At 42.0% G+C, this 26,165-nt stretch overlaps 1 protein-coding gene and 1 long non-coding RNA gene across 8 annotated transcripts in view; one reads left to right on the forward strand and one right to left on the reverse strand.

The window, feature by feature from the left end:
- Positions 1-389: 389 nt before the first annotated feature.
- ARHGAP42 (Rho GTPase activating protein 42) overlaps positions 390-26,165 on the reverse strand; it is a 343,088-nt gene continuing 317,312 nt past the window's right edge. For 5 of the 7 annotated variants that reach the window (XM_081545986.1, XM_081545985.1, XM_081545990.1 and 2 more), the window contains 7 exons: positions 24,192-24,351; positions 22,871-23,015; positions 21,209-21,589; positions 20,659-20,815; positions 18,616-18,678; positions 6,221-6,300; positions 390-5,719 (listed from right to left, as the gene is read on the reverse strand). In XM_081545986.1, the coding sequence (XP_081402112.1) occupies positions 5,631-5,719; positions 6,221-6,300; positions 18,616-18,678; positions 20,659-20,815; positions 21,209-21,589; positions 22,871-23,015; positions 24,192-24,351 (1,075 nt within the window). In that variant the 3' untranslated portion in view covers positions 390-5,630. Of the gene's footprint in view, positions 5,720-6,220; positions 6,301-10,962; positions 11,557-17,168; positions 17,854-18,615; positions 18,679-20,658; positions 20,816-21,208; positions 21,590-22,870; positions 23,016-24,191; positions 24,352-26,165 lie in introns of those variants that run through there. The other 2 variants (XM_081545992.1, XM_081545988.1) reach the window with 2 other exon arrangements.
- LOC145527820 (uncharacterized) lies at positions 8,705-24,378 on the forward strand. Its single transcript, XR_014069894.1, has 3 exons — positions 8,705-8,827; positions 9,960-10,063; positions 22,487-24,378. It is a non-coding gene; the product is annotated as an uncharacterized LOC145527820 (long non-coding RNA).

Consider the following 26,165-nt stretch of genomic DNA (forward strand, 5'->3'; position numbering starts at 1 on the left):
TGGCTTCTCTCGTTGAGGACACAAGCTCTAGCGCACACAGGCTCCAGCAGCTGCGCCTTGTGGCCTCTAGAGCGCACGGGCTTAGTTGCTTAGAGTCACCTGGAATCTTCTGGGACCAGGGACTGAACCTATGTCCTCTCTATTGGCAGACAAATTCCTATCCACTGTGTCACCAGGGAAGTCCAGTACTGCATTACTCTAAGTACCAACATTACAGTTGCTCAGGAAAGGGTTCAATTATCAGGAAAAAGTTATCAAGTCTGTTAGGATTTTTCCATTCAGCCATACCCAAAATGACCACTCATGGTATCTGAAACTTTGATTTTTCTCTATATGAATCCAAGACAGCTGCCCTCTAACACAGTGGGTTTTCAAATACAAAGACTAAATTAAAATGTGCTAAACATAGTTTATTTTTAAAGTAATTTAAAATACAGTGTAAACATACATTAAAGAAATTGTGGCAATTCAGATAAGGAATAACATGAAGTTATTTACATGTCTGTATATGTATGTGTGTGTGTGTGTATATATATATATACCCACAAAGTGCAGATAAATACAAGACACTACAAAATAAACAAAAAATTCAATATGATAATTTACTGACAATCATTTTCATACTTATTATTTAATTTGTTATGTTAATTAATGGCTTCAGACAAATTCCTAATACTGAAATATATCATCTAAATATTCAACTTTTATATAAACTATAGTACCTCAAATTTAACAGTATATAAATAGGATTTGAATTAAAAAAAACAGTCATCTTCCCTGCCACACTCCCAATTTATTGTAAAGGCTTCAGCTTAGAGTTCAAAAAGACTCTTGAAATCACAGCCCTCGATATGTGATGATTTCTCAGCTGTTAAGCATAAATCATGACTGAAGATACAGAGGCAGACATGAAATCTCCAACATTCTGCATATAAAAAACAACACACCCCATTAATCTAAGAGACAATGGATTCAAGGCAAAGTTGGGCTCTGGAAGGGTAAAGACCATGGGAAACCGTGTCAAGAGATGGCACAAAGGGCAGAAAGTGACCATCTAACTAAGGTAGGGTAGGCGCCTCCTCCAACATCGGAGGTCCTCACGTGGCCCTGAACGTGGCCATCGTGGATGGTGGAGGAGACTTGTGTTTGTGATTCTTGTAAATGGCACTGCCTTTTGAGACTCTTCAGCAAACACAGAGACTCCATTTCTCCCTATGGCACCAAGGAAAGAACGTCCAACCTCTGAACGTGGCATCTCTCCTGTGAGTGCCACGGAGAGAGGTTGATGTGTTAGACTCCCTATGTCACGCAATAACTTCTAAACTTTGGTCCGCAACATGTAATCAGTTTTCTGCCTATGGCTTGCTGTGAGTGCTGTCAATGTACTTAAGATTTCTTGTTTAAAACAGTGAATGCAACAGTGCAAAAAAAAAGTGAAAAATCCTATTTATTGATCTGATCCTCTAAAAGTCCATGCCATTCGTAAATGTGAATTTGTCCAAGGTTACTACAACATAGATTTGAGGCAGGGAGACACTGGTGACAACAAATAGATACAGTGAATGTGGTGAAGGGATGTGAGAGTTGTTGATAAATACCTGAATTATGTCTGAGGATTAACAAGAGACAGGAAGGATACAGATTATTCAGAAGTCTATTCAATAGGCTAATTCTTTGCAAAAAGTGTTTTGATTTTGGAAGGTAAGCAAACAAGGTAGGAGGCAAAAGTTAACAGCAATATCTACTCAAAGTGGGAAACTCATACTAAAGAAGAAAATAACTTCTGGACAGTAATCAAGTCTTTACTTTTTTCCTTTATCAAATGACATGACTTTGGGGTCTAACTCAGTGATATTAGGTCATAGTAACAGCTGCAAATTACACGTGCATTGTAAAACTAAAGAACAAAACCCGTTCTAAAATGAGTCTACCTCTAACTTCAGTCAACAAAGTACAAATCAAGATGGGGTTCTAAATGCTGACTAAGGCATCCCAAATATCTAATTGGGGGAGGCATACTAAAAATGGAAGAGGTTTGAAGAAAGGCTCTGAGGGACCCTTGTAAACCAGCATCCTTGTGAATGAGACCCTGCACATCAGACACACACAGACCTGCAGATGAGGCTGGGAGGGAGGAAGCTAGCAGGTTTTCTTCCCCAAGACTGCAGTACAGATTCAGTGTCCTGACATTATGGTGGATTTTTAGGGGGCATGGCACAATAAGTAAAAGCTATTACCACAGAACAGGAAATAATCCCCACATCACTATGTCTCTGTGCCTTCTTTTCCTATTTGAGAACCTGGAAAGCTCGGAAGGCATATTTGAAAAAAAAAAAATCTCTACCCTTCCTGGAAGAGCCATCAGGTGAGCCACGGCTGGGATGCCTGGTTATGCCCACTCACAGCGCGAGGCACAGAGAGTGGGCACAGCGGGCAAAACCACTCCAGTCAGATGAGGGGAAATGGCACTTCCTCATGCTTCACAGACTGCAGGGCGATACAGGGACTGTTTCACCGCTCAGGCATTTACACAAAACAAAAAGCCTTCACTTAACCGACTACTGCTTATAAGCTGGCAGATATGGTACAAGAGTCCCCTGTGCAACACAGCCAGGTTTTGCACTCAAGGATACCTTCATCTAGCAGATGCGATGACTGCCTTGGGCGCATCAGTCTCTTATTCTGCGTCTTTCATCCTCATTCTGCTGTGAGCAGGGATGCCCACCTGGCCTGCTTCCAAGGTGTGGGTGTGGCAATTCTAAGGTAGCTTCACTAAGTCTCTGAAAGGCTATGGTTTCATTACTGAAACACTGTTGTCATTTCAAATGCGATCCTCTTGTAGTGACTGGCATGTACCTTCTGGCGTAATGAATATTCCACGTGATCAGAGCACATGCCCTGGTTTTCTCAATGTTCATAAATTCTTTATCTGTTGGAAACATTTCTAGGGAAAAGCAGCTTCATTTGAGCGCTAGCATAGGGCCCTGACTTGCTTCCACACACAATCAATATGAAGCAAAAAGAACCATTCTCACAAATCTGTGAGATTAAAACTTCAAACAAAAGCACAGTTGGAACAAGCACTTCTGCAGCTTGTTTCAAAAAAGGGACCATATCAAGTACTGTCACAATGTATGACTCACCATGAGGAAGGAGAGGGGCGTCATGCCCTGACTTTTAGAGCAGAAGGTTTAATTCCTCACTGAGCATCTGTGGAATTAGCTCGCAGACAACTCAGAGGCAGGAACATGCTGGCCCGTGTTAAAAGGAAAGTGAAGGTTGAGATTTCTCTCTGCAGCAGCAAGTGAAGTAGGACTCTGAATCACTTTTCGGAGTCAAGTTGGTCTTTGAAAGAAAATCAATTTGCCTTAAGAGGCTCTAATTTAGCAGGATGCCAGATGTTAGCAAGGGTGCTTAAACTGAGGGTCTTGTAGACGAAGGTCCTGGTCCCCTAGAGAGACCACCTCTGTTCCAGCAGAGGGCAAACAGGATGTCAGCAATGCAATTACTATTACTAAGGACCACCAAGGATCTAGAGGCCAAGAAGCTCTAGCAACACATAATCATAGTGTACAAAAATCAACAGTAGCAAGTAGAAAAGAAAAAAAAAGAGACAAATGTATCAGATTTTTTCATTATATTACTAATTTTTACAACATTAAATATTTTCCATTCCTTTATTTTCATGCTGATATTTATTTCTGGTTGTAATTCTGCCTACTGTTATTCTCTTTACCTCTAAATCCTAATCCATTATTTCATTTAAAGTTTAAAAGCATAAATGCTCCAAGGTATAGTTGTGTATGTGTATGTATATAATTTAACCTGTTAACTCTAGAAACATTAACTTAAAGTAGAAGAGATTGAGATTACAAATCAATATCATGTAAAAAGAACTGTCTATAGTCAATACCTGAGTGTCTATACAGTGAAGAACTTTGAAGTAGCATGTAAAATACTGTGGCCAAGGGGGCCAGTGCTGTGGCAATCCATGGCAGAGAACCAGCTTTTGGGAATCTTGAGAAGAAAGGCTCTTTGCCACATGCAGATATATTAGAAATAATATGAGGATTATTAAATAGAAATAATAGAAAAAGTGGTCAACATATGACCAGATAATTATGGTATATATAAATGGATAGTAAATACCTATTTCTATGCTCTATAAATACAGTGAAATTTCTATTAAAGGCTGTAAATCGAAAGGCATAATGGAAAATTATGTATGACTTTATTCCTGCTAAAGATGATGAAATAATTTCAAAATAATTTAAGAATCCTGTACCTTTATGTTAAGAAAATGCCTCAACTAAGCATGGACTTTAGAAGGCATAGTGTTCCAGCCATTGTCTTAATACATCATCTTTATCATTTGGAGCCAAAAGGTATCAATAAAATCCTTGGACGCTTTACAGAATAACAAGTAGACGTTAAGCTGTATGCTTGTATACTGCACTTTCCGTCGTTTTCCTATTATTCTTAATTATACATTTGTGATACCACTATAATGACTCTAGCAGAGAATATGTGTATATCACATATCAGTATTTATATGTTAATGGAATAAAATTTCATAAACTCTCAAAGTACTATAGACAGTTTTACACATCCTCCAAACCAGGGATCAGCAAACCACGAGCCACTGTCAAATCTGGCTTGCCACCTGCTTTTGTATGGCACATCAGCTATAAATTTCTATTTTTAAATGGATTTTTTAAAAGTCAAAGAAGCTTACTATCTTATGGCATGACAGAGTCACAATTTCAGATTTCAGAGTCTTGAAAGAAAGCTGTATTGGTACACAGTCACACGCAGTCACTTGTTGTCTATGACTGCTTTCTACTACAATGGCAGTATGGACAGTGTGATGGAGACAACAGGTCCTGCCAAGCCCAAAATATTTCCTATTAAGCTTTTGCAGTAGTTTGCTGATCCTTGCTCTAAGCCCATAGAAGGCATCTGGAATGCTGTACAGAGTGTTTACAGTGGAATCAGTGTACGACTTAACTTGGTTTCATTTACAGACACCATATACATTATTGCTTTTGAATATTATCATCTATTTGGTAAACAAATAAAAATAAACTTATGTTAAAAAAAAACCCCTTATTTCCTTGAAATGTTTAGGACCAGCAAAACAATCATATATAAAAGCAGTATATTTTAAAGAAAAAATAATAAATGAACAGTTTAAATTACATTTTTTAAGCAATGATTTCAAGGTTTCTCAGAGCATACCAGACAGTAAAGGGCAGGTCTTAAAAGTCTTATAGCAGATTTCTGGTTTCCAAATTTCTGGGATATAGTACTTAACACAGTATTTGAGATTTTTATAAATGTTATGAAAGAGACATTGTAGAGAGTTACTTATTAAAAAAACAAAGCAGGGGATGGGGATAAGCTATTTCAAAATAAGAAATCAGCCCAAGATAAAAAAGAATGGCAAACAATTTAAACATTTTTTTCCCTTTCCATTAATACAGCTACATAGTCTGCTGTGGAAAACCAGACAGAAATGGATTATTTTTCATTTTACTGGGCTGATCCTCATATCTGTGTCAGATAAAATCATAGCACTTATTACTTGTTACCATGGATACCATGAAGATACTGCCGTCCACTAAATAGCATTAGAGGAAGACAACATAATTTTCTGGGACGAGTCCTGTTTTGCCTTCATAAGTTGCCTTCAACCATCCTGGTTCCACTGATGGGTACACTGGCAAAGATAAAAATACATTAATAAATATCACTCAGTCAACATTAGCTTCAAATAATTACACACACAAATGGGTAAAAACCCACATCAGATTGTATGCATATATTCAAGCTGTCGAAACAATGTCACAGGACCTGTAAAGCTGGAAATGCCTTTTGCATTCACAACACCCATCACTCCGGTCGGGAAGATCCCCTGGAGAAGGGAATGGCAACCCACTCATGTATTCTTGCCTGGAGAGTCCCATGGAGGGAGGAGCCTGATGGGCTGCCCAGTCCTAGGGGTTGCAAAGAGTCTGACACGCTGAGTAACTAACACTTTCCCTTTCTCACTCTCTGACACAGGCGAGGAAGTCTGATCCAGAGGAATCTGAGGTGTTCACTTGTACAGGTACAGAAGGCAGGGCCTGGGCTGGATCCTGAGTCTCCTGGTTTCTACTTTAGACTGCTCCTTCGCCCCTGCACCACGGTAACCTCCAGCACAGGGAACGGGTGGACTTACCGTTAGAGAACACCGCCCCCTGTGGGAAGGAAAGCTCGTGGCTGTGCTCTGCTTTACAGGAGTACATGGCTTTGGCTTGGCTGAAAGAGCAAGAGGCAGCTTGTGAAAACCACAACACTCAAGGATGTTTACACTGGAAACCACTCTTCAAAACTGATACTAGTTTTCAGTTACAATTGAAGCATAATATACACAGTGTGCACACAGAAGCGTGCATAAGTGCATTTCACAGAGTGCACACACCCGGGTAAGCAGCACACACTGACAGCACCACCAGAGCCTTTCTCAGGTTTCCAGGCAATGCTCCCAAGAGTAACCACCCAGCTTAGAACACATGAAATAAGCTAGTTGTAAAGAATGCTAGGATTTGTTCGTATTCTGCCAAAGAGGCCACTTTTCAGCTCCATAGAGGTTCACAGTACCTTAAAGCACTATGGATTTACTTGCCACTTTAATTGCAGAGTATCAGTGAGCTCCACATATTAAAAGGCCTACAGGGTATGGAAAATTAAGTGGGCGTGCTATAAGAAAAACAATAGGATAAGCTGATGATAAAGGGGAATCAACAACAGCCTCACTGTCAGGGAGACATGGACACGTGTCTTTGTAAACCACAGTGTACGCAGCTCTTTAAAAGGGAAGCCAGTACTCCTCTCCGACATCTGTTCCCATATGGAAGTTCAGTCTTCATGTAGGCAGATACTCTGGCTTTTTTTTTAACAGGAGTCAGAATTTCCGAGTTTTGCATGAGACCTCCAAAAACGATCTGAGCTAAGACTAAAAAGCCATCATCTGAGGCTGCTAACCAAGTCACCTAATCAGTGAAGTCGCCTTTACTCTGCAATATCCGATGACCTGACTACACTACTTCTCACCATCTCTACTTCAACCAGAGTCCAAGCCGAGATCATCTCTACCATAGCTCACCGAACGGCCCCCTAACGTCCTAAATCGTCTGGGTTTCTTTCTTCTCCTGTCCCCTTGCCATCCACTCTACACAGAGCAACCACAGGGCAGTTTGAAAGGTTTTGATGATCACGTGATTTCCCTGAAAAGAACCCATCAACTGGTTCCCGACTCTGGCCTCCACGCTGTACACAACCAGGCGCCTGCCGCTGTCTCCTGCTTCTCCTGAACCTGCCTCTATGCACCTGCTACGCTTGCGTCACACTGGCCCGCCTTCTCCTCTTCAAACACGCCAAGCCCACTCCCTCCTCAGGGCCGTCCTCAGGGTCGGCTGAGATGTCTTCTTGATCTTCACTCAGCTCTGGCCTTCTAGTTTACCTTAAATCTCCTGAGTTCCATTGAAAGCCAGGTCTTCCCTGCAACACACTCTAAAACAGCTCCCAGGTAACTTTCACATTCTCGTTTTAAGTCTGAATGGTATTCTGTTGTCATTGTTGAACAGAAAGTTATCTTCTCTTCCAATCGGAATGTAACCTCTGTGAACAATGCCTGATACTAAATAGTAACTCAGTAAATATTTGCTGAATGAATGAGTTAAAAAAAAAAGGGAGGGGGGAAGATGCCGTGGTCCCCAACCTTTTGGGCACCAGGGACTGGCTTCATGGAAGACAATTTTTCCATGGACTGGGGGCGGGGGTGAGGAATGGTTTCAGGATGATGCAAGCACATGGCATTTGCTATGCCGCCACTGCTCTGTTAGGGGGCGGTAATGAAAGCAATGGAGAGCAGACGTAAACATAGACGGAGCTTCTCTCCGCTGTCCACCGCTCATCTCCTGCTGTGCAGCCCTTCCTGACAGGTTGCCTCCTGGTACCGGTCTGTGGCCCGGTTGGGGACCCCTGCTCTGGACTCTTTCTACATGATGAGTCCTTTTAAAGATTCAAGGTACCCTGTCTTTCCTGCCTGAGGTCCCAATACTTGATCTGCAAAGAAGCATTAGCAGTATTTGCATTTGCACGCTCTCAAAGCAACAGTGTAACACGATGATTACATTTCTCTGTTGGAACAAAACTCTGGATCTTATCTGCGTACTTCCAGAATGAAGCTTGGTCACCTGAACCAGGGTTTCCAAGTGGCTACTGAAGATGAGAAAGGTTAGAGAGGAGCACTATGGCCCTGACCCCAGAGTCTTTTTCACATGAGGTGGGTCTCAGGCTGTACTTGCAAGAACTTGGCTAGGAGGGTCTGCAGCAAGCAGGTTTAGGACCACTACCCACACAACCCCCCTTCCCAGTTAAACATGGTTTAAAGGAAGAGCTGAGGTAGTGGACGCACCCTGAGGACAGAGTTTCACAGTAAAGAAGAGCTATGCGCATGAGCCCTGCACGTGACTAAAGAAGAGCCGTGCGCATGCGCCCTGCACGTGACTAAGGAAGAGCCGTGCGCATGCGCCCTGCACGTGACTAAAGAAGAGCCGTGCGCATGCGCCCTGCACGTGACTAGGGAAGAGCCGTGCGCATGCGCCCTGCACGTGACTAAAGAGCCGTGTGCATGCACCCTGCATGTGACTAAAGAAGAGCCGTGCGCATGCGCACTGCATGCGGGTGTGCTGGCCGACATGGGCTGCGGGCGAGGAGGGGGTGCCGCAGGGTTATGAAGACTTCGCGTAATGCGACTCCGGGGACCTGACGTAGAAAGAACGTTAGTTTTTCATATAAATCTTCCAGTCAAGTATAACCATTTGATATAATCTGGTGTATCTTGATCTAATATTCATAAAAATACTTTTCACTATCACTTATATGTGTAAACTAAAAAAAAAAAATCAAATGAACATAACAAAACAGACTCGCAGATACAGAGAACAAATAGTTGTTAGCAGTGGGAAGAGGAAATGGGAGAGGGGCACAACAGGGGTGGGGACAACATAAAAACTACTTTGTATAAAATAAATAAGCAACAAGGATATACTATACAGCACAGGGGCAAATAGCCATTATTTCATAATAACTTTAAATGGAGTATAATGTGTAAAACTATTATATCACTATGCTATAAACCTGAAACTTATATAATACTCAGTTTTTTAAAATGCATTTTCTAGGGACCACTCTCAGACTTATTACACTAGAATCTCAGGTATGGGGGTGGGGGTTGGGAACTGTTGTTTAAAAACTATAACCTTAGGTGACTGTTCTTTTTGCTGAGCTTCATTGAGACATGATTGACAAATAAAAACTGGATATATTTATGAAAAAATAATTTGATCTCATATCTGATAGCATTGAAGGCTGCAGAGTCATTTCTCTAAAAATATGTAAAGACTTTTTAAAATGTCAAATTTTCTAGCAGCAATGATTTCCACCAATAAATACTGTCTTATTACCTTGAATCATTAAAATAAATTAAGAGATACATAAGGAAACAAATTTCAGAGTTACAGAAATGATTAAGATATAGTAATTCTTGCAATGATATATCATACTTCAAATGCAACCTAATTAATTTATAATAATATTTCAGATATGATTGTGCTTAGAGTATGGTATGAGATTGGATGGTGAGGGACCACATGCAGAACAATATCACTAAGTGAACGAGTAGATACTATTAAATGTATCAAAATACACAGCACAAAGTAATATATGTTACGACTTTCCAATTATCTGTGCATGTGACTTAAACAACTATAATTTTCTTCCACTGAGATCTGTAACTACAGGTTACAGCTCAGTTCAGAGCTCTGATGATTTAATGTAGAATTCTGTGACAGTGAAGTTTTCTTTCCAAGTGCTAATGCTTTTTCTTTTACTGTCTTGGTGTATTGAAGAAGATGTGAAAATAACACTGTCACCTATTGAGTCTCTGTTCACAAGATTCTAATATCCTTTGAAAAGGATTTTGAGGATCCTGCTTCCTGTCGCATTGGAGAGTAAGGTAATGATGCTTGCTATCCTGAAAGCCCATTTCTTCCCTTATAGTTTTGAAGATTATCTGTTCATAAGCCCCATTCCTAATGCTAAACACTGTCTAATGCCAGCGAGTGGACTTACACAGGTTTGATAAGGTCAGTGTGCGAAATTCACAATGCTCATCTTAATCATAAGCAAAATAAAAAATTCACCAAATCAAAACTGATAACAGTTTTCTGAAGGGCGACTTAACAATGATACACACACACACACACACACACACCCCTTCTCTCACATATATTTTTTGTATGCTAAGAATTTCGCTTCTGAAGACAGCAGGAATGCACTTCTGAGGGGAGTAGAAGATATAGTCAAAAGGGTAGCAAAGAAATAACATACACAACAGCAAAGTTAAAAACAAACAGATCGCAGCAATCTAAGTGTTCATCAGTAGAGAATTTAATAAATATGCCAAATTCAATAAATTATTAGGTAGTTATTATGAATAAAGCTACAGAAGAACACATACATGAGCAGTATTAAGATGTAAGGCAAATATTTTACAGAAAAATTAGTCACTGGCAAGACCTCTAAACTGTCCAAGATAATTTCCCATAAACACTTATAAATAACGCAATAAACACACATTTGCTTCTTGGTCATTGGTTGGAGATTTTTTTAAATTACACACCCTTCTCTTAGGTTTTTGTCAACAAATATGAGTTGTTTGTGGCTTGGATGTCTGAGTGTTGGATGCCTCGAAGCTAAAAGTCTCTCATGGGAGCTTGTAGAGTTAAAGCTGCTATGTCAAAGAAAGAATATTGCAACTCTAATAAAAATGAACTGAACGCATGAATAACATCTTTTAAGGTTAAAATGTGTATTTTATCTATTTACCCAGCAATTCTGTTGAGCATCTACTTTGTTGGGCACCATGGTAACAGGCACACCATGAGCACCACCTTGCTGGGTCTTCTGCTGTGCCCATTACAGAGGAGTGGGTCTCTAAATGCACTCAAGGGAATCTGGAAGGAGCGGCAGGCGGGACCTGAGAGGACATTGCTCTGGCAGCTGATAGAACGTGTATGAGGATCCATTTATTTCTCACTATGCCAGATATTAGGGCTTCCCTGTGGCTCAGACGGTAAAGAATCTGCCTGCAATGCAGGAGACCCAGGTTCGATCCCTGGGTTAGGAAGATCCCCTGGAGAAGGGAATGGCAACCCACTCCAATGTTCTTGCCTAAAGAATCCCATGAACAGAAGAGCCTGGAAGGCTACAGCCATGGGGTCATGAGTCAGACATGACAGAGGGACTGACACTTTCATGGCAGATATTTAGGAGATCTGCAGAAATGTAAAATAATGCCAGTTCTCAAGTTCCAGGCAATGGGCATCATTAAGGGACAGATGCTGACTGCAGCATGGGAGGTGTATGGCAACAGCAGAGGAGCAGACTTCTGTGTGGTTTAGCTCAGGGGAAGAGGAGAAACAACTCCTGTTGTCTTAGAAATATGTCCTTTGGAAGAGGGAAGAAATGGGAAGGTGAGACCCTATTATGACCTTGGGGTAGGCACATAAACTTTCTAACTAGGTTTTACAGAAAATAGTGATCCCCATATATTGGGGGTCTTGTGATCATCCAGATACTTTGGTCATATGAGTTTGGATTTTGAAAGGAAACCCACATATTTCCTTGGTCTAACCTCTATAATGTAGAAATGAAGGTGAAGAGAAATTAACATTATGGCAGAGTCAGGCTAAAACCTACATCTCCTGATTGCTGGCCTAGTGTCTATCTGGTGAATCCACTTAAATGTCATCTGTAAAATCCCAAGATAACGTCACTGAGAAAAGCACTTCTACTATTAATAACAGTTGACTGTTAATGAGAGTGAATAATCACATCTACACAGTGCTATGGTTATGTTTTAGTTATATGAACTTATTTTTATTTTAAATAAATTCATAAACATTAAAATTTTTTCTCAGTTTAAATTTCTAATACCACAAGTATTAATAGATATAACTCACACAAACAAAAGTTCTTTGGAGATCTTCAGTAAGTTTTTTAATCATGTAAGTTGTTTTGAGACCAAAACCTTTTGAGAACCACTGTCAACTGATAAGATTAGATGGCTGTGCATCAAAATGCAGTTATCTTTAGATGCTGAAATGAGTGGTGGTTTTCATTCACTTTTTTAGTGTTGTAGTATTCTCCACATTCTCTAAAAAGAAGAAAAATTATGCTACTCTTCATAGCCGTGGCTTCCTTTGCCTTCCTTAAGGGTGTCATAGTGTTTGTTCTATCTTGTGTGTCTTACATGCGTCACTGTGCTCTGAACCAGTGACCTACAGCCTTTTATTTATTTACTTTAAACTGTGTATTTATTTACTCAGCTGTACTAGGACTTGGTTGTGGCAAGTGGGATCTTCAATTTTAGTGGCAGCATCAAGTTACCTAGCTTAATTCCTATTAAGCTGGGCCCCCTACACTGGAGCACAATCATAGCCACTGGACCACCAGGGCAGTTGCTTCACAGCCTTTTAAACAGTCAAATTCAGTAGACGAGAAGACTGCTGAGGTTTGTTTCGTAATTATAAAAAAGATACTGTTTTTAGATTATTGTAACAGAAAATTCGATTGCTTATAATGAGTCAAGCACTCAATTCTTAATTCTCTTAATTCTCAAGCATGTAACTCTCAGTTAAACCTTCAGAAGATATTGGTATATCTTGCCTAAAGTATACTACTTTAAAGTGTATTTCCCCACCGCCCAGCTGTAACTGACTGAGACAGAAGTGAAAGCTTTAAGGGTCCTGTTTTCCATAGGCTTTTGTAATCCTGAGACAGAGCCTAGTTGCATTTGGCTCTTGAAAGCATTTTATAGGTTAAGAGAAACATTTAGCACTACAGCATTTTTCTCTATTCCAATGGCTCTCAGAGGTTTTGATGTACATAAGGATCACTTGGGGAAGTTGTCAAAAGTACATATTCTCTAGGCCTCAGTCTCAGACACTATGGTGTATAGAGTCTGAGCAAATTCAAGAATCTTCATTTTAACAAGTCTGGCACGTCAAGTTCCTTTGACAGAGCAGCCCCTCCCACTCCACTGAACCCAATTTCTGAAAGGTTTCCAGTGAGGTCTTAGAGGTAAAAACCAATGCCCTCCTCTAACGATCTCCTTGACCTTTTGTTAGCATCTATCTCACTGACCTGGCTTTCTCCTCATGATCATTCCTTCACCTTTTTTGCCTGACCCTTATATGAAACCATTGCTTAAAGGCCGATGCCCAGCCGTTTTCCCCTTTCATGCAGGAAGCCCCATCACTGGGTAACCTCACCTTCATCTACGCAGTGCACCTGCTGTGCAGAAGTTTCTCAAATGGCATCAAACTTTATGCTCTCTCCTGGTTCCAGCTGCAGGCTTCTAACTGCCTCTCCATGCTCCTCAGACCTCAAACAGCAGGGCTAAAACTTTCCTTGCTCTTCTATATACTTGCACAAGCTGAACTCAGAAGCTAAATCACCATTCTTTCTTGCAGTCAGTCTTAAAAAACCTAGAATCTTCTTTACCTGTCTCTCACTCCCAATATCAAAGCAATTGCTCAACTCTAGTTCTATCCATAAAATTCTCCTTACAGTTTATCATGCTTTTGCTAATGCCCTAATTAAGGTCTTTTAAATATCACCTGTTCCATCCTAAATGGTTTTCTTCCCATCAGCAACCTCCTAGAGAAGCCGCCTCAATTGTCTGATCAAGTGCATCAGTGATTAGATCAGCTCTTTGCTCAATGACCCCCAGAGCCTGCAATCAATCCAGAGGTGTTACTTTTCTATGGCTCAAGACCATCCACTAAAATCTCCCAACTGTGGTCTCTTTCCCGTAATGGCTGGTCTCCCTACTACCCACTACTGGTTCATCCTTCTTTGAGGTCCAATTCAAGAGTACTCGAAGTTCCCTAGAAGGAAATCAAAATAGGTATTGTGGGAGGTCAGGAAGGGAAATGTCCTCAACTTCTGTTGTTCAGTTGTATTTAATGGTACAAAAGGGCTTCAACTGACTGATAAATGTCCAAATACCAAATACATATTAATTAGAGGCTTGAATACCTTAAGTAGTTTCAATGATAATAGTTACAACAATATTAGTTATTATTGCAGAGGCAGTATATGGAGAGCTGACTATGTACTTCAAATACATTGTTTCCTACATTGATAATCTGTCAAAAAGGGAACCATGACCTTCACTTTATAGATTAAAAAAGTGGATTTCCCAGAGTTCAGGCCAAGGTGACAGAGTAACAGAATGTGGAACTTATCTCCCTCCGTGAACACATCAAAAATACATCTACATGTGGAACAATTCTCACTGAAAACTAACCAGAAACTGGCAGAAGAACTCCTGTACAACCAAGGCTGAAACATACACGTGTAACGATGGAAGGGAAGAAAGCATCTGAATCGGGACTCATGCCCCTCGGTGGGGACTTGTCCTAGACTTGTCCAGGAAGTGAGCGCCTGAGCCGCAGCCTGGGTGCCCCAGTCCTGAGGTCCTGAGTGGGAGAGAAAACCCTGGCTGGCTGGAGGACCAGCGGGGCCCATGGGAGGGCTGGGGGAAGCCTGGACTCCTCTTGGGAGGGGCAGGAAGGAGAGAGGTCGACCCTCGCGGTTGCAGGGTTTCATGCGATCTCCTTGCTCAAGCCAAGCTAACGCTCCATCGCCACTGACTCCACATTCCAGCGCAGCGCTGGACTTCTCCCATGACTCAGGAAGAGACTCGACTGTGGGCCGCACAGCTGAGCCAGTGCCCAGCAGAGCCCGGGGAGCAGAGTGCCTACTCCAGAAGTGGGTCAGAAGCTACCCAGACCCGACGCTGGCCATTCTACCACTGCTCCTCCCCACCCCAGCCCATGCACACAGGGTCCACGTGGGCCCTGCCGACCCCGTGAAGTCAGCTGGTGAGCGGCCCTGAGGAACAAACAGGACTTGCATCACAGGCTGTGGCTGAGCAGAGCCATGGGCGTCTGCACAAACAGCACGCCAGGCCTCGGCCTGCAGCTGACATGGGCTGGGAGTCGGCCCAGGCCCCACCTGCATTAGCATCTCAGGGGCAAGGGTCCCGATGCAGGGAGACAGAGAAGCACACACCTAAAGGGTACAGGGCTTCCCTGGTGGTTCAGATGGTAAAGTCTGTCTGCCTGCTATGTGGGAGACATGGGTTCGACCCCTGGGTTGGGAAGATCCCCTGGAGGAGGAAATGGCAACCCACTCCAGTATTCTTGCCTGGGAAATCCCATGGACAGAGGAGCCTGGTGGGCTACAGTCCCCGGGGTTGCAAAGAGTTGGACACGACTGAGCGACTTCACTTTAAAGGGTACAGAGCCAGGTCAGGCCAAACCATCAGGGCTTCTGCTCCCTGAGAGTGAGATCACTCCGGTCCCTAGCAGGGCAGTGATGGTCACTGAGAAGAGGAGAAGCCTCACTCACACTCTGAGGAGGTTCTAGTTCCTCCAGGATCAGCCACACCCCCGAGCAAGCTGACAGCAGCTAGTACATCCTGAGAAAAGAGGTGACTCAGGTCCACATCAAACCCACCTCTTCCAACAAACGCACTGGGCACACACAGTCTGTACAGGGATGTGCCACTTAAGCTTCCCCTTTGAAGGCCTAAAGAGGTAACTATTTTACCTAAATGCATAAAGGCAAACAAATCTAAGCAAAATAAAAGGACGGGTAAAAAGTTATGACACTGTCCACAAGTAGAGTGGACTAAGACTTAATCTTCAGTGTATCATGACTTAGCTCTAAGTTTATGCTGACAGCTTATTAGAAGTGGATTTAGACTATTTGGAGTGTAAAGTTCAGTTCAGTTGTTAAGTTGTGTCCAATTCTTTGCGACCCCATGAACCACAGCATGCCAGGCCTCCCTGTCCATCACCAACTCCCGGAGTTTACCCAAACCCATGTCCATCGAGTTGGTGATGCCATCCAGCCATCTCATCCTCTGTCGTGCCCTTCACCTCCTGCCTTCAATCTTTCCCAGCATCAGGGTCTTTTCCAATGAGTCAACTCTTCACATCAGGTGGCCAAAGTATTGGAGTTTCAGCTTCAACATCAGTCCTTCCAGTGAACACCCAGGACTGATTTTCTTTAGGATGGACCAGTTGGATCTCCTTGCAGTCCAAGGGACTCTCAAGAGTCTTCTTCAACACTTCTCCAACAATTCAAAAGCATCAATTCTTTGGCACTCAGCTTTCTTTATAGTCCAACTCTCACATCCATACATGACCACTGGAAAAACCATAGCCTTAACTAGATGGACCTTTGTTGACAAAGTAATGTCTCTGCCTTTTAATATGCTGTCTAGGTTGGTCATAACTTTCCTTCCAAGGAGTAAGCGTCTTTTAATTTCATGGCTGCAATCAGCATCTGCAGTGATTTTGGAGCCCCCCAAAATAAAGTCTGACACTGTTTCCATTGTTTCCCCATTTATTTGCCATGAAGTGATGGGACTGGATGCCATGATCTTAGTTTTCTGAATGTTGAGCTTTAAGCCAACTTTTTCACTCTCCTCTTTCACTTTCATCAAGAGGCTCTTTAGTTCTTCACTTTCTGCCATAAGGGTGGTATCACCTGCATATCTGAGGTTATTTGGAGTGTAAAAGTATGTTTTAAATGCATAGGATGAGTGTTGAACATGTGAGTAAACTTATTGTATAACAGCTTCATTAATTTACTGTCATACTAATTTATTTCATTAATATGCTGCTGTCTTTAAGCTTTTAAAAGATTATCTCTTTGATTCCAGTACTTAGTAGATTGTTTAGATTTTCCTAATAAAAGGGCTCCATCTAGTGGAGCAATTCAATCATTTTTGCAAGACAGAAGGTAGCAAGGTTCAATCCCTTACACTAAGGCCTGACAGTGGTGATAGTTTCAGAGAAATGCTTGTTCTGACATGCACAGTGCCTAGTTTTCACCTTGCCTTGATAAAAAGGCAGAAGATGGAGGTAAAGTACATCCAAGTACACTGGGATTTGCTATATAAATTCAAGGCATTAACCATCAATCCTAGTAAGATGCCAAAGTGGCCCTCCTCTAAAAACACTAATTTACAAGTGCACTCGTTAAGCTTTAGAAAACAGTTTGAAATTTATTGTTGTTTCTAGTAAGTAGGACAAGCCTTATATTGTGTAGGTGCTTAAGAACTGTTGAAAAGGTCCACATACTTTATAAGGTCAATAAAAATGCTATGGCTGAATAACTTCTAAAAGAACTATATAGTAATACTTTAATCATATTTGATTCCTTTCCTTCACAGTCTCAATTAGCTGGTTGTGGCAAGCTCAAAATTTCCTTGGTACATCCAAAAAAAAAAAAAAAAATCTAGGTTGGTCTTTCAAGTGTTCCCATTTATATTCCCTTTCAAAAGACATTTATTGAATACTTGCAACATGCACTAGTTGCTGATGATAAAAAACAATTCCATTATTTAGACATATTCAAAATTAAAAACAAAGTCTAATGAAGATGAGAGAATCAATTTGTCCTAAGAGGAGAGGAAGCAGGAACCTTAGAAGCAAGCAAATGAATAGCAGCAAGATATAATAATTCATATCCTGTTAACAATGGAGCAGAAGGTAAAATCTGGAAACCCTGAATGAAGCAGAGTACTCAAACACCAGTGCCGCCTGGGGTAATCAGCTCTCCAGCACCACGGGGGCCACGAAGAATGAGCATAGTCTGGACCTAGAGACTGTCACACTGAGTGAAGGAAGTCAGCCAGAGAAGGGAAGACATTGTATCGCATCCCTTATGTGTGGAACCGAAAAAGAAATTACACAAATGAACTTACTTATAAAATAGACTTAGAGAATGAACCTGTGGTTGCTGGGGGCGGGGGAGAGGAGGAGGGAGAAGGGACGGTGAGGGAGTTTGGGAGGGACATGCACGCACTGTCATATTTAAAACGGGTGTCAACAAGGACCTGCTGTCCAGCACAGGGAACTCTGCTCAGTGTTACGTGGCAGCCTGGATGGGAGAGGAGCTTGGGGGAGAATGGACACGTGTATATATGGCTGAGTCCCTTCGCTGTTCATCTGAAACCATCACAGCATTGTTTGTTAACTGGCTATACCCCAGTATCATACAAAATTAAAAGTTAAAAAAAAAAGAAAAAGTATACAGTCTTTGGTGCATGTTCATGAAGCTTCTTCCAGAAAAAAGATGCATTAAATTTTACAAGACCAAAATATATATCTGAAAAATTTCCACAAACTGTCATCAAAATAGTATTTGGTGTACACAGAGTTATTGCAACTTGTCTTTCAGAAAACAAGAGTTCTAAACAAGCAGGTTTTCTGAAAGACAAGGCACTGCAGTAACACTCTGAGATGCTAAATGCTGTGTATATATATGGTCATGACCATTTACTTCCCTGTCAAGAGACAGCAGATGTGAATTTGACCATCTGCAGAAGTGAGGGGCAGAGCAGTCAGCGATGACCTGCCACGTCAACACAAAACCGTGTCACCACTATTTTATTTTTTTTTTACTGGAAAGTTGAGAACTTACCGTGCAGAAGAAACTGGCTTAACTGAACCAACGTTTTCAAACAGTTGGGCCTTTGCTGCCACACTGAAAAATAATTTCAAAATGCAAGTTTCATTAAAATGCATTTCACAGCTCAAAGTGAGAATCAGAGTTAGCAGTTAACCAAACAAAAAAATGAGTTAAAAACTGTCCCCAAAATATGAACTGAATTTTAATTGTTTTAAGTTTTAATATAGAAGTAAGTTTTAGATCTAGTTTCTAGTTCACTGAGTACCAGATGGGAATAAACCTATATCTACTTCCTCTGCGGATCGCACTGTCTGCATTTTTTGCACCCCAGAAAACTGTGGGAGCAGAAGAGAAGGAACCTTTTATCTACCACTCCACTCCTGGACGTCTTGCTGTTGACTCCATGGAGCCGCAAGGGAAGAGTCACATTAAGACAAAACAAGAGATGCTTTGTATTCTCATAGTTAAGACAAAACAAATTCAAAAATTGTTTCATTTATTTTTAAAATACTTGAACATACTTCCTATAAAGTGAAAAAGAGAGAACTCTGAAAATATGACCAATAAGTAAATCTGTGGATTCAAATCTTGTTTCAAAGCATGACAAGGAAAAGGCAACTATATGAAAAGTGAGACTATAGGGTAGAATGAAAAGAATTAAAACTAATGTAACCCAGCTAATTAGATAAGTTCCTATTCTTACTAGAAGAGAATATAAATTTCTTTGAATGATGTTTTAATGAACTAAATATTTAAAATCTACCTTATTACTTGAACTGACAAACTTTTCTCCCAGAACTGAGTCATTTGATAATCTGCAGGATCATTTTACATCTAACGCAAAACAAACACTCTACAATTTAAGTTCTATATTATCAGTAAATCACAAAATAGAAGCTCTTCTCTTTCCCTCACAAAGAAAAAAGTTTATATTTTCTCATCTGCCTTTACACATTTGGCTTAAAATTCATTTCCCTTAAGGGCTAGAACTATGCACACCTGGGAACAGACAAACTTACACAAAATCTGGCTTTACTGTGGGAGCTGGATTTCTGACCATGAGAGAGAACGTATGTGAAACTCACTATAAAACCAAAGGTTCTCATTAAGGGGATGAATGAATGAATGTAAGATGTTGTTCCTATGGAAACAGGCTTAGTGAAATGTCTTTCTGGACTTTCAGTGGATAGTTAAAGGTCAGCACCACCACCATATTACAACCGGGCATGGCATAAGAGGGACAGCGTGGACTCAACTGGAGGACCCTGGGTTAGAAGCCGAGCTCCGCCACCTACTAGCTGAGTGAGTGTGGACTGGCTCCCAGACTTCCCCGGATGAGGTCTCATTATCTTTAAAACAAAGTTTATACTGCTTCCTTCAGGAGGACACTGTGGTCCTTAAAATAAGTAACATGTACAAGGATGCTCAGCAATAGCTCACGCAGAGTCTGGAAAAGCGCAGCGAAAGTCAGAAACCTAAGATGAAAAGGAGGAAGCACTCTCCTCTTCGGATTCTGTTTCCGTCTTTACCCCGCTCCCTGCTTCCTCCCCTCTGCGCCCTCACTGTTCTTGTGTATACACCCTACCCTCCCAGCCTTTACACTTCAGGGTTGTTTCTTTCTCTTAGAAGCACACTCTCTTGCCTTTCCTGCTCCCTGTTCTCCAGGAGTTGTTTAAATCAGTGAGTACTCAGGTTGGGGAGGCATATGATGGAGAGGAGAGGAGACCACCCTGGCTAGAAAACAGCCCTATTTCTAACGAAGAGGCAGGACTGAGGATACAGGCAGTCCCAATAGCGGAGTGGTGGGTGTTTAGTTTCCAGACTCCAAACCATTATATTATACATTGGCTTTCATGTCCTTAAGGAAAGCACCTGAAGTGTGTACTAACGTTCACCCCACTTGCAGAAGAAGACAGGGTCCTGCAGAAGTTGACGCTACCCACTCTACACGTGAGCATTTGGCTATGGGAACCCTGAGGGTTCTTTTGCACACGCTCAAGCCCTGTGTACTCACGGGAGACGCAGAAAACGCCAAACAAACGCCCTGTCACTTACACGGAGCCGGGGCGCTGGTAGCCATTGCTGGAGGCGGTGTCTAGCCTTAACCTCCTGCACATTTTGGGAGGCAGATCTGGGTTTGGTGGGGCTTTGGGTGTCTCTTTGGAACCTATGGAAGTTAAGCTTTGAATGGATCCGCTGTAGCTCTTGTTTCCTGAAAAGAAAGCCCAAGAAAACAGGCGAGGTGCTATTAGGCAAAATAATAGCAATAACACAGTCCACGCGCATAACAAAAGGAAGCCGTTTTCTCTGCGTCCAAATGAGAAGGCAAGGAATATTCTCCGAGCCCAGCAGCCCATCACTCAGGGGAGATCATGATCAGAAGTAACTGCCAAGACAGCACTGCTCAGGCAGGGAAAGGTCCAGGAAAAATGCCACAGCACAGAGGAGGTTTAAACCCCCAGCTCAGGAACAAGGCGGAGAAGCACAGTTTGTGCCCTCGCTGTTCACGCCTCCCCCCGAATCATCAAGCTCAACAAGCCGGCAGGCGACGCAGAGAGACGACATCAGCAGACACAACATTAGCCGGGGCTTCATCCGGTCTTACCTTCGGCCACAGAGATGGATCGGAGGGAGGAAGCCGAGGCTCTTTTCGGTCCCGAGAGCCCATAGGGCCCCTTCTTGGCCAGGTCGATTGGTGGGGACGCGTCCCCGGGACTGGTGACGGAGGTGACGCTCTGGCAGTCTGATTCCGCGTCCGTTTTGGTTGCGTCTTCTCGAGAACTTGACTCGGGACTCGTGGTCCAGAGACCAAGACTCTTCTGTCCATTGCTGGGCGATGGGGACGCAATCCAAGGGATCCCAGCGGACTTCTCCCTAGGCTGGCAGGAGGCAGGCTTCGTGGTGCTGTTCTGCTCGGAGGAGTGAGAGGACAGGGACTCGATGCTCCCCATGGGCGTGCTGTCCGGGCTGCTGCTGTAGGAGTCGCCTGGGGGCGCCGGGCAGAGACGGGAGAGTCAAGAACAGGAGCTCTCGGTCGAGATGGGCAGTGTCCAGCCCTTCTGATCTCAACCTCCCAAGTGCTCCGCGGCCACCTGACCCCACCACGGTGGCAGATCTGGCTTAGAGAACTGTCTCAGTTGTGGAGAAAGAAAGGCTTCAAAACATTCATCTGAACTCGGTGAATCCATTTTTTTCTACTATTCAAGGGAGGCTCTCTATGTGCCCCTATGGAATCATGTTACTTCCTGAAGCATTAGCGGGCTGACTTGAAATCAGACAAAATGTGCTTCTGAAACAGGACTCACCAGTAGGAGAAGCAAGATGCCTTGATGATATAATAAGAAGTCAAAGGAAAGGGGGAATACTGAGACATATTTCCGCCTTCTTTTACTTTTCTGATCCTAGGTGATTCTGAGTCACCATGTATCTGAGTCCTCCTGGCAGTAAAGGTACTATTAAATGTCAGCGGTTCCACCATTTTTATCAATCTTTTTTTTTTTACAATTTTTAAAAGGAAAGCTTGTGGAAAAAAATAGGAAAGGACTTCTTTCCTTTCCCCACTAAGAATATAGCAACAGAAGAAAACTTGCTATTTAACTGGGTATTTTTTTTTTCACTGTTTCTAAAAGTTAAAGTGTAAGAAAAAAAACCAGAGAAGCAGTAATGGAGTATTCGAATACTATATCTAAACACTGATTGTAGGGAAAACTGAGGGTGGAGGGAGCGGACTGGGAGCACAAAATAAAATGAAAATGGCCAAAGTTGAACTCATGCTTTGAGCTGAAGCTGCCACCCACCTTATGGTGGGACTTGGCTCAGGATAGTAAGTTAGGGATAATGTGTGGCGTAGATTCTCTTTTTATTTCCTTTCTTTCTGTTTCAGACACTTTGATACCCGAGAGATGATGCTTTAAGACATAACGTGAAAGAAAGAAAGGAAATGACTGCCTGGGCCAGACTCTCTTGCTTTCTTCCCAACCACTTTGACAACAGGACAAAAGCTGCTACAAAGTAGCACCCGATGTACTTAATCACAGTTACAGGAAAAAAGGGCACTGAGCAAAAACTATTTTTTTCCCTTTGCAGCAGGAATGAATTTGCTTGTCCAAGATCTAACCTGACGGAGGAATATTTAAATGTGGTGGAAGGGGAAGGTGTTGGGGACACAACGTCAGTAAGGATATTTCCTCTTTCTACCTAACTGCCCAAAAGGTGGGATAAAGCTGAATTAATGAAGACGGCGTCTCCCTGAGGGTGGGGCACTTACTGTCGGGTTCTGCCAAACACGGAGTATACCTCCCTCTGGGCTTCCGGGAGCCCGAGGAGAGGCAGATTGCACGCGTCCTTCGGGATCCAGACCGAGACTGAGGCTGAGGAAGAGGGATGCTGGGGTCTGGGGCAGTATGAAAAATCTACATGGAAGAAAAATGGACTGAGGTCAACAGAAAGGTGACACTGACATCCCATCATAAACTAAGCTTCAAGTGTTATTACATGATCTTGGCACTCGGCACTCCCGAACCAGCTGCCTGGCAAGAGACGCTTGAGACAAGAAATAAACCTTCTAGAGCAATTACAACGTTCTTTTCCATTTACACTGAATAATGTTTCTCCTCTGTGTTTTTTATTCTTCCCTATTCCCCAGCAGTGAAATTCAGATTTTCCAATATTTTTAAGAAATGTGTCAAATAGCAATGAATGTCTATGTCAAGACACGCTGATTCTTTTCACTGTCACTCTTCCCCTTCTTCCTGAACACAACCCAAGGGGAAGAGGACCCTGCTATCATTCCCCAGCTAGCAGCCCCTTGCTTCTCAGAGGTGTTGGCATGCTAACAGCCCTGAGCTGCGAAGAATGTGACAAGCTGCAGGCAGGGGTCTGAGCGTGGCTACAGGACGCAACTGTGGACTCCAGGGTTGTGAAAGCACTTCTGTCTGAGCAAGGCTCCAAGGGTATCCTTCTACAGGCACTAGAAAGCAACCAGGAAGGAAAGAGGCACCCCCATGCCCTCATAAGGACGTTGTCAGACATAAATAAGTCACAAGGTTTAGCCCTTCCATGGCTGAGTTCGCTTAACAATCAGATCATTTTGGTCTTCCCATTTTCTCACTTTCATAATTATTCTAAGATCTCACTCCTAAAGAAAGCCTGCTTAGTGACTGGATATAAAGAGGATTTCAAGACTGTTCTCTGATTTTATCGAAAATATTAGCTCTACTGTATAATGAGAATCTAATTCAAAAGAGATAAAAAAGTTACAGTAGACTTAACGATAAAGTGATTCTAAAGTATTTTCTGAATACTGCATAAAAACCTAATTACATAAATACTAAAGAAGAAAATCTTGACAAGCAAATGATATAGAAAGAAGGGAAACCATCTACCTAGAGGATTTTGAGAAGTATTTAAAAACTGAATAAGAAAAAAACAAAAGCAAAGTCTGCATAAATAATTTATACAAAATTTATAAGACAGACCCCATACAGGAATCTGAGAGCATAATGAGATCATAGATGACACAAATACAAAATTCCTTCTTAGAAACAAGAAAACGAAGTTTCATAGTTTCACATGAAAATTCAGCCTACCTTTTCATAGTGCTCTATCAGAATTTCAACCACAATGTTCTGAAACTTAATATTCATCATGGCAGCCACAGTTTCTTCCTGGGCTCTCATTAGAGTGGGACCAAATATAACACCAAGGTTTGAGACTGTCATGAGATTTTGTTGACTATGTAGGGACACTCTGCAAATAAAAGCAACAAAAATATTTTAAGTTATATGTTTAATAATATGGAATGTTCTCAGTCTACCAAAAAATGGTAAGATGTAAATCATATATATTTACATAAGATGTAAATATGCCACTACAGACCAAATTTCTCAAATAGTCAGGTTCAGCCACTATCAGCTGGCATTAGGGGGTATAGTCTAAGTAGATGTAAAAAGTTAATAAACATTAGCCCAATAAAACATAATTACTAAGGTTAATCTCTTAAAGGAAAAAAAAAATCTTGTTTTCTTAAATCAAGTACAATCGCCCTAGGAAAACAACCAGCTGTTTGGCAAATCCTACAGTAGTATACTTCTTTTAGAACAGATGGTTAAGAGTAGACTGGTTGTGATTATATTTGGACGTACTAAACATATTATTAAGAAACTACTGCTAAATATTTTCATACATAACACTATACTTATTTCTCCAAGAAGCCAGTTTTTCCTATGGGACAGATTTTTTTAAAAAGAAGCTCCTAAAGTAAGCACGCGGAGAAGGCAATGGCACCCCACTCCAGTACTCTTGCCTGGAAAATCCCATGGACGGAGAAGCCTGGTAGGCTACAGTCCATGGGGTCGCTAAGAGTCAGACACGACTGAGCGACTTCACTTTCACTTTTCCCTTTCATGCACTGGAGAAGGAAATGGCAATCCACTCCAGTGTTCTTGCCTGGAGAATCCCAGGGATGGCAGAGCCTGGTGGGCTGCCGTCTAAGGGGTCGCACAGAGTCGGACACGACTGAAGCAACTTAGCAGCAGCAGCAGCAGCAGCAAAGTAAGCACAATGTACCTGAGGTCATAGCAAATTAGGGACACAGATTTTTGTTTCCAGTTAGATCTCCTGACTATAAGTCAAGAGTTTCCCTGAGCTCCCCATGTACGATGACTGCTTCCATCCTGTCTTCCATCTATCCATCCACCCACCCATCCATCCATCACCCACTTCCCCGAGGGCCCCCGAGTGCTGAGCACTGTGTTAGGCAAACAGCAAGACAAGGAGATCTGGAAGCATTAGTACTGGCTTGAAAATGAAGGGTCTCTGATATTACTGACCTTAGCAAAGTAACCCCAGTGAACTCTCAAAAACGACTTTGACTAGTTAACTAACTTAATTTGGAAACTGGATGCATTCTTAAGAGGTAACCTTGTTTTATTTAACCTATCTTCTAGGGTAACCACTGCCTTTTCTATCTTATTCCCAGTGGGGCTGTGAGGATGAAAAATTCTAGTCAGGAGCACAACACAAGATAATGTTTATATATGACTAAGTATGCACACTAACTCCATTCTAGAAGCAAAAGCAAAATTTTATGAGGAATCCAGGATTCTGGATTATCCCACCCAACATTTGATGTAGGACAGGAAGAGCTGACTGTCCCATTGACTGAATTTACCCTTGTGCCCAAGACAGCGTTAGCATAAGAAGAATTTCATTCTAAGTTTCCTTTTTATGCAACCAAATATTATAAATTCATTGTTTAATATGCATTAGAGAGCCTAATAAGTCATCTGTAAAGGCAGTGAGCCTGTCTGGATTTAAAGCTTGGGTCCTTCCAACATGGAAGCTGGGTGCAATCAGCCTTGTTATTTAATCTCCTCTCTCAAGGCTTCAGTTCCCTCATCTGTAAAGTATAATAACCCTGATAGCAGTGTTGACAAAATTAAATAAAATGAGTTAAATTAAATAAAATATGATCTTAAAATAATATTCTTCCCTGTAATTAAATTGGCTCCAGGTATTCTTGCTAAAAAGTAAGAGTGCCTGGTAGTATAAGTAACCTAGAA

The sequence above is a fragment of the Giraffa tippelskirchi genome, chromosome 11, assembly GCF_054371585.1.
Source record: "Giraffa tippelskirchi isolate mGirTip1 chromosome 11, T2T-mGirTip1v1.2.pri, whole genome shotgun sequence".
NCBI classification, from domain to species: Eukaryota; Metazoa; Chordata; class Mammalia; order Artiodactyla; family Giraffidae; genus Giraffa; species Giraffa tippelskirchi.